The 10,585-nt window shown below is 53.0% G+C and overlaps 1 protein-coding gene across 1 annotated transcript; it reads right to left on the reverse strand.

The window, feature by feature from the left end:
- Window positions 1-797: 797 nt before the first annotated feature.
- Window positions 798-7,089, reverse strand: LOC121477740. The gene is made up of 5 exons (XM_041732255.1): window positions 6,941-7,089; window positions 5,790-5,871; window positions 4,332-4,496; window positions 3,127-3,258; window positions 798-1,032 (listed from the first exon to the last, which is right to left on the reverse strand). Exons 2-5 carry the CDS (start codon window positions 5,869-5,871, stop codon window positions 896-898), a joined length of 516 nt encoding a protein of 171 aa, XP_041588189.1. The 5' UTR covers window positions 6,941-7,089; the 3' UTR covers window positions 798-895.
- Between the last annotated feature and the right edge of the window lie 3,496 nt (window positions 7,090-10,585).

Below are 10,585 nucleotides of genomic sequence, written 5' to 3' on the forward strand. Positions count from 1 at the left end.
TCCCCTGTCCCTCTCCTTTTTAAAGAGTTGTTTGTTTGTTTGTTTGTTTGTTTGTTGAGGGCAGAAGCAGGGGGAGGAGCAAAAGTAAAGAAAGAATCTCAGACTCCACACTCCGTGTGGAGCCTGACAGAGGTTTCAATCTCATGACCCTGAGATCATGACCTGAGCCCAAACCAAGAGTTAGATGCTTAACCAACTGAGCCACCCAGGTGCCCCTTAACTGTCCCTTTATCCTGCTTTGTTTTGTTTCTTTACAGTGCTCATTACCATTATACTTACATATTCATTTTCCTGTCTCCCTCTGTAAAAGAATGCCTGCTCTATGCAGCCAGAGAATTTGTCTTATTCACCGCTGCACCCTTATGGCCTGGATTAGTACCTGGCATACATTAGGTGCTCAATAAATATTTGCTAATAATTGACTGAATATGGGGTGCCTGAGCTGGGATCGAACCCCACATCAGGCTCCCTTCTCAGCGGGGAGCCTGCTACTCCCTCTCCCTCTGCTACTTCATCTGCTTGTGCTCTCTCTCTGTCAAATAAATAAATAAAATCTTTAATCTTAATTATGGAAAAATAATTGACTATATAAAGGAGTGTCCTCCCTTTCCTAATGCCACAAATCCGTTAAGACTAAGCCCTAGCCCCTACTCCTCCAGAAAGCCTTCCCTGACTGGCTGGGCTCTGGACCCCTGGAAAATGGCTTATTTTTGCCCTTCCTTCACCACACTGCTCAATTTTAGGTATCATGCAGGGTTTGTGGCAGGTGAAGAGTGAGGTGGAAACTGAAGACAGAAGAGCTCAGACCAGCTTTATTGGGGTTAAGAAGAGAAAAATTCCCCCCACAGGCTCTAGGCCAGGGTGGAGCTACAGGGAGGGCAACCCGGATGCCCAGTCACTTCTTCCACTCCTTCTTCTCATAGTCCCACTGAGAGGCCAGGCCTTGCACAGGGTTACCCTTCATATCCAGGATGCGCTGGAGCTGCTGGGCCTTCCATTCATCCGTCAGGGTGATGGGCTTCTTTGGGAACACTGCAGGGAAGGCAAGGGGTGGGGACAAGGATGGCTCAGGACCCTGAAAGTCTTCCACCCTGTCCCCCTGAGCCAGGGTCTCCAGGCACAGGGTTAGGAAATCCTGCACCAAGGAGCTCCACCCCATCCACCCTATCTGTTCCCACACCAGACTTCCTGCTAAAGCTTCACTACAGAGATCTCTGTATTATGGTCCTGGCTCTGCCTTAGACTCACTGTGGGAATTGGGCTAAGGTCCTTCCCCTTTCTGAGCCCACTTCCTTACTATTAAAGTCCAATGGAATAGGAGCACTGATTCAAAGTTGGCCTGGATCCAAATCCTATCTCCACCCTCCCTTGCTGTGTGACCTTGAACAAGTCACTTCATCTCTCTGAGCCTGTTTCCTTCCCCATCAAAAACAATTCCTATCTACTAGGGCTGTAGGGATTGAGTGGGTTGATATGTGTAAAGCAACTGGTACCATGTGGGACAGATATTAAGTATCTAATATATGGTAACTACTATAATTACTAAGTTTGCTACCACTGACTGGGAAGCGCCCAGGATGGGTAGTTTTTTTTTTGCTTCCTAAGAGGGTTGGAAGTAGGAGGTGAGGAAGGGAGGCCTCCTTAAAAATCTAGGGAGGGCTGTACTTAACTAAAAGGCTGAAAGCCCTCAAGAGGCATTTTAGGTGCCTTGATGTGCGAGTCAGGGAAGGCATGGCAGTGGAGCTCCCCACACTGCTCATACCTTGCTCCCTGGTCCATTGGTCCCTGAGGCTGACTCAGCCTGTCGGACCTCCTCACTGGCACTTTCTATCTTGGTGGATAGGAAAGAAGGAAAAGATCCTTATGGCACCTGCCAGCACCAAACACTGGGGTAGACTAGAATTTTTCCCAAAGGCTCCCTCATTTCATCCTCACACAAGAAAGGAATTCCCATGACACTCTTACAGAAGAAGAAAGGTGAGGCCAGTAGAGGTGAAGAGCTGGGGCACAGCCTGCCAGCTATTTCCTAGCATCCTCTCCCCTTCTCCCAGAGCAGGGCTTCTTAAAGCTGAGTGGGATCAGAATGACTTGGAGAGCTCATTAAAACACAGATTGCGGCAGCCCGGGTGGCTCAGCGGTTTAGCGCCGCCTTCAGCCCAGGGCCTGATCCTGGGCACCTGGCATGGAGTCCCACGTCAGGCTCCCTGCATGAAGCCTGCTTCTCCCTCTGCCTGTGTCTCTCATGAATAAATAAATTTTTTAAAAAATCTTAAAAAAAAAAACAAAACAGATTGCTGGGTTCTACCCTAAGAGTGTCTGACCTGGTAGATCTGGACTGGGGCTGAGAATTTGCATTTCTAAATGTTCCCGAATGATGGCGTTGGTCCAGGGACCGCACTGAGAAATCACTCTTCTGTAGTCATAAGCAGTTAGCAGGGGATGTGACCCTCTAGCTAAAAACTATATTTCCCAACTTCCCTTGCCGCTAGACATGGTCATGTGATCATTTCTAGCCAAGAAGAGGTAAGCAGAAGGGATGTATGCAACTTTTGGATCTTAAAGAGGAGTGCATCCTCCCTTTCCCTGTTCTTGGCTGGAATGTAGGCTTTAATGGCTGGAGTTGGATCAGCCGTCTTATATGGCAAGAAAGGAAGCTGCATGTGAAGAATGGCACCACCAAAGGAGCCTGACATTGCAGAGTCTCCAAACTCTCCCTGGTCTGTGAGAGGAACAAAACCTGTGTCTTGCTTAAGCTCTTATATGTTGGGGACTTTTATTACAGAAAAAGTAATGATTAATAACAGTAATCAGCAAGAGTACCATTCATGATTATGTGCCAGGCCCTGGCTCGCAGCTCTCTCTCTCACTAACTCCTTACAAGAACACTGTGGTGTGGACACTAGTATTTTCATTTTATAGATGAAGAAATTGAGGCCCAGAGAGGTAAAGCTTCTATGTCCCAACCCAGGCAGCCATGCTCTGCCCTTCACCCTACACTTTTTGGGGGGCTTTTCAAAACTCTTCAGATAGGTGCCAGCATAGTTGCCTTATAAGAACTTGCTTATAAGAGCTCTGACCACAAGGGCATGGCCCAGGACTGCAGCAAGGTGAGGTGTTGCCACTCACCATAGACCCGCTGCCACCAAATCAGCAGAGCTGTGAATCCAAAAAAGAAGAAAACGCAGCCCATCACTGTCTTCCACTCGTTGGAGCGACGGTTCATCTCTGCGAAGGTCTCATGGAACTGGAGGCGATACACTGGAGGCAGATGAGGTTGTGGGGAAGTAAGGGCCTTGGGTATATCCATTCCAAGGACCCTGGGCCCTCCTCCTCCTGCAGCAGATGCTGCCCATTCAGCAAATTCTTATTGAGCATCTACTGTATGCAAAGCTTGGCCAGGAGCAGGCTCTAAAACTTGGAGTTATTTACGGGCATTTCTGTTGGGCAGGACACATCCTTCCTGTTTCCCAGGGTCAGGTCCCTGCCCTCCCATCCACCTTAACTGCCTCTCTGCTCCATCTCCCTGCACCACTCAGTGACGTCCACAATGCTCCATGCTTTCCTGCTTCCATATCCCTCCCCATGCTCTTGCCACTACCAGGCAACACCCTCCTCCTCACCATTCAAGGCCAGCCAGCACATGCCCTCCTCTGGGAGACCTACCAGGATTCCATCTCTCTCTCTTTAGGGTCCTCACAATCCCTTGGACACACCTCACCCTGGCCACAAAGCCTGTATTACAGTTTTCTGGGTTTATGTCAGTTCCCCCATTGGCTGGGAGCACCCTGAGGGCAAGAACCATCAAGGTGATTCACTCCTGTGTCCCCAGCATCACCTAGCACCTGGCTGTGCACAAATAGTTGACTGAATAAAAGAATAAATGAGCAAATGATGACTTTCATCCCTCAGGTATGCATTTAGATGTTTTGGGATTTCCGGCTGTCTTGGGCAGGGGCCCTTCTTCTTCTTTCTTCTTCTTTCTTCTTCTTTCTTTCTTCTTCTTCTTCTTCTTCTTCTTCTTCTTCTTCTTCTTCTTCTTCTTCTTCTTCTTCTTCTTCTTTCTTCTTCTTCTTCTTTTTAAGGCTTTATTTATTTACTTATTTATTTAAGAAAGAGGTAGGGGAGGAGCAGAGGGGGAAGATGAGGGAGAGGGAGAGAGAATCTCAAGAAAATGCAGGGCTTGATCTCATGACCCTGAGATCATGACCTGAGCTGAAATCAAAAGTCAGAGGCTTAACTGACTGAGCTGCCCAGGTGCCCTAGGTGAGGGCCCTTCTTTTCAAAGTCACCACCAGCCCACTCTCCCCAGCCAGCCCCACCCTGACACCTACAGGCCACCTTCTCAGCATGGCTCAGCTGGGTCCAGCTGCCCTTCTCCTTCTCCTTCAGGGCCCGCTGCTCAGCGTTGAGCTCTGTGCAGAAGGGCTCATCAGGCATGGGGTAGGAGCGCTGAGCATGGTAGTTGGTGTAGGGTGGCATCTTCCCCTCGCTGTTGGCTGTGGGCACAACAGAAGAGCTGAGTTCAGGCTGCCCCTGGGACATCCTAGTTCTAACCATAATATTAAAAAAAGGGGGCTGCATTTATTGAGCACTTACTGTGTGCCAGGAGCCATTCTAAGGCCTTCGGATAAGTTGACTGTTATCTCTCCATTTTACAGATGCAGAAACTGAACAGCTAAGTGACTTGCTAAAACTCGCAGAGCAATAAGGAGCATGGCCAGGGCTGTCATTCAGCCCCTGTGGCTTCAAATCTCATGTTCTCTGGGAAGATTTGAGGTGAAGAGGACTTGTCAGGCAAAGGTAACGGGTGGACAAGATGATGGGCAACTGCTCTGCAAACTGTAGGGTGCTATATCTGCATGCCTTTGACCACAGGTCAAGGGCAAGCCTTTGGAGTCAGCCGGTTCCACTCACCCCAGCTCCAGCAAGCCCCTCGACCTCATTGTGCTTCCTCTGGAAAGTGAGGATAGTAAGAGAACCTACCTCATGCTCTTGTGGGAAGATTCAAGATTCTATCCTTGTAAGGATTAGCACAGTGCCTCGCAGTAGATGCTCTGTAAATTATACCACTAGAGGTCAGTTTTACTACTGGCTTCCTTTCCTGGAACTTTCCCTGATGGCCAAGCCCTTCAGGGCTCTGTGTGGGTGTCCAAGACTTCCAGAGCAAGGCTGGACACTAGGAGGGTCTTGATAAACCTTCTGTTTATTGACACCAGAGATGCCCACACAGACGGCATTGGTACTACCTTGCCAGGACAGCATGGAACTGCTTTGGTTCTTTTAATATCTAGGTCTCTGGGCCTCAGTTTGTTCATCTGAAAAATGGAGATAACAGCACAGCATCCATCTCCATGGCTGTCGTAAAGCCTGAGTGTGTTAATCTATGTGAGTGTTGATGACAGCTTGGGGTACATAGTAAGGGCTCATTAAATGTTATTTGTTATTCTCCCAAGGGTCCAGAAGGTCCTTTTGCTATCTGGCTGAAGTCTGTCCTGCTTTAGGTCTCTTTCTTCTGACTGAGGTCTGGAAAGGAGATGCAAGGATCTGCCCGCACCTTCCACCTCAGGACACAAAGGCCTTAGGAGCCTGAGGTTTGGGGGTCAAACCTTGAGGAAGCTTGGAATGAAAGGAGGTGCTGTCAAATTCAAGCTCCATGTCATGGAGGCATATGGCCCAAGACCAAGGAGTAAGATTGTGGGAAATGGTCAGGGGCAGGACCAGAGAGGCCTGCAGGCAGGAACCCACTCCTAATCTCAGAGTTGGACAGGGGCGGGGCGTACAGGTCTTACCAGCACTTCCTGGGCTGTGCATCCCCCGCATTCCAGGTCCAGCTTTCCTCAGCACCAAGCTCCAGGTTGCTCTGAAGGACATCTGCATGTGTGTGTGTGTGTGTGTGTGTGTTTGTCCTGCCCCACACATGGCCCTCTGCCCCTACCCTCAGAGGCCAGACAGAGAAACCGTTTTTCACAGGTGCTATGGGTGTGGGGTCCCAGGATTTCAAGGTCACCCTCATGCCCCGACCCTTCTACTTTCGTCCACTATCCCAATGGAGGTGGATGGGGGTCCTAGACATTTGGTGTCCCCATCCTGGGACCTCAATTAACATCCCAGAAGTGGGAGGAGGCCTAACTCCTCAGGCAAGGTCTCAGCTGTTTGGGGCTGGGGTCCTGGGTTCTGGTTCCAGCCCTGGTTCAGCCAGGCCAAGTTGGGAAACCTCCCTCAACTGTTGCTCCCCTTCCCACAGGAAATTGGGTGGGAGTCTAGGTAGGGAGGGAGCAGGTCCCAGGCTACCTCTTTTCCTCACAGGGCCATCTGCCAAGGTCTCTGCACAGACAGCCTGGCCCCCACCCCTTCCCCCCTAATTAGCTGCCTACGTGCTCACAGAGCCTGCTCTGCTGAAGCTGGTGGGGGAAGGGGACAGGCTGAGCCCAACCCCCTGCTCCCCAGGGAAGTCTCAGGGTTTGGCATCCCCAGGGGATTGGGGTATGGGGAGGGGCTTTAGAGGGGGACAGGGACCAAACTGGGTCAGAGGGAGGAAGAGGAGCACACATCTGGGGAGAGGAAGGGAGTATCCCGCTTCTGGAAAGAAAAAGAGCCCCTCACAACTGGGGAGAGCAAGGGGCACCCAATAATTAGAGAGAAGGAGGAGCTGTACCATATGTGCTGAGAGGGGAGCCCCCACATCTGGGAAGGAAGGGCTCCCCTTCAGTCATAAGTAGGTTGGAGAGCCCCGCATACAGGGAGAGGGAAAGAGCTGTCGCCCCACATGCGGACAGAGGATAATGCTCCCAGAACTCTAATGCTCTCAGAAGACTCTGAGCTTCCAGAAGCCCCCTGAGCCTCCGCCAAGGCAGGAACCACGCCTGCCCTGACCAGTGACCAAAAGTCCCAGGCCAAGCCGCATCCCTCAGCCGCCGGCCTCTCCCACCCGCTCACTCACCTCCGCCGCAGCGCCCAGGGCCACTTAGGTCTGCAGAGCGAGTAACCAGGAACGGAGAAGGGGCCGCAGAGGAGCGAACGCGGCGCCCGCCCCCGGGCCCGCCCCGCAGCCTTTCCCAAGGCCAACCCCTGCGTGGGAACGTCCTGCCTCGCCGGGCGTGGGAGCGCCCAGCCCGCGTCCCTGGGGGCGCCCGGCCCCCAGCCTGGGGAGGGCCACTGCAGAGTGACTCTCTGCCTTGGTTTCTCCGCCCACGGGGGTCCTGCCTCTGGAGGCCCCCAGCAGACAGCGCCTAGGACCTAGCTGGAGGCGTGTCCTGGGCCTGCCCACCCTCCGGGTCTCCTAGTCCCAGGGGCTGGATCACCCTGCCACCACACCTTTGTTCATTGCTGTTCTTTGCACTTGGAATGCTTCTCTTAGAGACTTTGCAGCCCCACCTGTGGCCAACTTTCCAGCCCAGGGTCACTGCCTCCTGCTGCAGGAAGCCCACAAGCATTTAGAATCTGGGAGCTGGTTTGTGGTGTACCACCTTGTTCCCATGCCCCCATGTACCCAGGGGAGGTGAAAAAAGCCTCCCTCTGGCGTTCAAATTTTAGCTGTGTGGCCTTCAATAAACGGCCTAACTTCTGAGTTCCTGTTTTATTTTCTAGAAAAGGGAGCTAATGATAGTACTTACCTACATGGCTGTTGTTGTAAAGATTAAATAAGCCAAGAGAAAAGCATCAGGCACATTTACTCAAGAATTATTTATTATTAAGACCTATTACAGCTGGCATTTATTGAGTGTCCGTTGTTTACTGTGTTAAGTGCTTGGGGATATAGAGCCAAAAAAAAACTCAAACCAGTCCCTGACCTTTTAGTGCTCACAATCCAGTTCCAGACAGAGATATAGGACTGTGCAAAGGCCCAGAGGCAGAAAAAAAAAAAAAAAAAAAAAACATGTTTTCAAAGAACAGAGAGAGGCCATCTTGGCCTGAAGGTGACAGGCAAAGAAAAGAGTTGGAGAGGGACTAGACCACCAAGCAAAGCCTCATAGGCCATACTATGGATCTTAGATTTTATTTTTTAAGATTTTATTTATGTATTCGAGAGAGAGAGAGAGAGAGAGAGAGGCAGAGACATAGGCAGAAGCAGGCTCCCTGCCGGCAGCCACCCAGGCATCCTCATTTTATTTTAAAGATGAGAGGCTACCAGAAGTAAGTAAGAGAGAGATATGGCTAAATGGAACACAGCATGGGGACGCCTAGGTGGCTCAGTGGTTGAGCATCTGCCTTTGGCTCAGGACATGATCCCGGAGTCCTGGGTCGAGTCCCATATCAGGTTCCCTGCATGGAGCCTGCATCTCCCTCTGCCTGTGTCTCTGCCTCTCTCTGTGTGTCTCTCATGAATAAATAAAATCTTTTTAAAAAATGGAACAGAGCATCAGTTTAGGAAATGTGGCATAGGATTGTTAGAATACTAATGGTGGACTGATGAGTGAAGGCTGTGGGTCTCTTCTGTGGCCTGGGTCCAGAGCTTTCTATGTATGCCAGCTCTGGGCCTATGAGATGTGTCCAGTGCCCACCACTGGACAGTGTCCATCAGGGATCCTATACCAGTGAGGCCAAGGGACCCACTCTAGCCAGTGTCTGGATGGAGGGGCTTAATCCCTAGAGGGTAAATGAGCCTAGAAGGGCAGGGACTCAGGGTAGGTGCTAGAGAGACCCTAGGGTGGGTATGATGCACATCTCCATTCTGAACTTCAGCAGCAACAGACACAAGGCTGTGAGAAGGCAGTGTGGGAGTCTCTTGAATCTCCACAACGTGAAACCCTCAGCTCCCAGGACTCGCCATGGAGCTGCTCCTCCCCTCTTCCCACATGACCAAGGAAATTCCAGATTTGAAAGACAGCCCCCTCCCCCTCAAGAGGACCACCTTACCTCTTGGATGCTGAGTAGGGTGTCCTGAAGAGTGGCCCTATGGACAAAGGACAAGGGAAGACCACCTTTCAGGCAACCTGGGGAGAGCATGCCTTAAATCTTGTCAGACCTTTCCAGAGGCAGGTGGGCATTAGCTGCACTGAAATGAGTGGCTGATGTGTAGGCTCTGCTGCTGCCATACCAGTGGCCAAGCTGTGCCATTTATGGGCCTCAGTTTCCCCATCCCTCACAGGGCTTTGCAAGGAAAGGCATTTGGGGAATGTGACCTTCTGTTCTGCCCTTCCCCGCTTCCTCTGTGGGAACTTTAGGCTCCAGATGCTGAGTGATGCTATGATAAGGAACATCTGTAAGAGAAGTTGGCCCCAGGGCCAAAGGTGAGGAGATGGAGGCATGCCTCGGGAGGCTCAAGATTGATATAGGGCAGTACAACCACCTGCAGGGTAATAGTCCCAAACCAGGGAATAGTCAGACTCCCCTATAAGGCAAGTCACTCAGGAGGCCCCGGCTGAGGAGCAGGAGTCTTCCCTGAGAACCTTGGAGGGCACTAGAAGGGAGGCCTCCCAATGGTGCATTACAGGCTAGTTGCTGTGATGGAGCCTACACTGGAATGCAGGTCGAGGTTGCATAAACATCAAGGATGGGTGGGAGGTGAGAGGAATCTGTCCCTTTCCCCCTGGTCCCACTGCTCTGACCCTTCAGTGGGAGGCGACAGAAAGGGGCAGCTCTCACTCATTTTATCAGATCCAGGGAGCCCCTGAGAGTCTGTCAAGACAAAGACCTGAACCTAGGTCTCAGCATCCTGCTGGTAGGACCCCCGACTCCCACTTCCCCCAGCCTATGCAGCTTCGAATTGGACCCACCTCCTGGCCCTAAGCCCAAAGGGAATACCCGGGAAGACCTAGGCCTCACGCAGGACCCGAAGGCAAACGTAGGAAAAGGAGTTGGACAAAACGTCAGGGACCCCTGCCCCACCCCTCACAAGCCCCGGGAGCCTGTTGAAAGGGGGGGAGCTCTGGAACAGGAGAGGGGGAGGAAAGCGAGGGTGGGCGAGACTTATCCGTAAGGGCAGGTCTGCAGTGTAAGAACTGGGCCAGGGACCGGCGGGGAAACGGAGGCACAGAGCGGTCGGGACCAGATGGGCGGGCCAGGTGAGCAGAGTGGGCTTGGGCAGGGTCGGGAGGCGAGGCCTATCCAGGTCTCCTGCAGAAGGCGGGCTCAGGGCAAGGCCCGCAGGGAGGCGGGTTGCGCCAGCACGAGGGGCCCAGGGCAGCGCAGGCTCGGAGGAAGCCACCCCGAGGTCCGTGCTCCAGGGCCCTCCTGAGAGCGCTCCCGCAGCTGCGGGCAGCGGCCGGGCCGTAAGCAGCGCGCACGCAGGGCTGCCGCGGAGAGGGCCTCTAATGGCGGGGATCTCGGCCCGGGGAACCACGTCTTGTCTGGATTTCGCTGGCACGGGAAGGGACCGCGGGCCCGGCAGGTGGAGGATCGTCCTTCGGGCGGGTCTGACCTCTCGGCAGCGCCTCCGCCCCGCGCCAAAGCCCCGCAGGAGGAGGCGGTGCTGAGGCGGGGCCCGGCTGTGGCCTCCACGCAGCAACGGCGACCCCCCCCCCCCCCCCCGCTCACGATGCGCAAGGGGAGGTGCGGAGCCGCCGAGCTACGCGGGGGGCCGCCCCCTCGGCCCGCCTCTCAGGGCCCTCGGCCCGCCCCGGAGGCCGCCGTCCGCTGGCCCCGC

Source organism: Vulpes lagopus, chromosome 18 (assembly GCF_018345385.1).
Source record: "Vulpes lagopus strain Blue_001 chromosome 18, ASM1834538v1, whole genome shotgun sequence".
In the NCBI taxonomy this organism is placed as follows: Eukaryota; Metazoa; Chordata; class Mammalia; order Carnivora; family Canidae; genus Vulpes; species Vulpes lagopus.

What these genes read in the sequence shown, in the direction of transcription:
- LOC121477740 (XM_041732255.1), bottom strand. Translation starts at nt 5,871, where the DNA reads ATGTCCTTCAGAGCAACCTGGAGCTTGGTGCTGAGGAAAGCTGGACCT. An exon ending in CCATGCTGAGAAGGTGGCCT is followed by an intron (nt 3,259 to 4,331) that starts GTAGGTGTCAGG and finishes ATCTGCCTCCAG; the next exon opens with TGTATCGCCTCCAGTTCCAT. An exon ending in TTGGTGGCAGCGGGTCTATG is followed by an intron (nt 1,033 to 3,126) that starts GTGAGTGGCAAC and finishes CCTTCCCTGCAG; the next exon opens with TGTTCCCAAAGAAGCCCATC.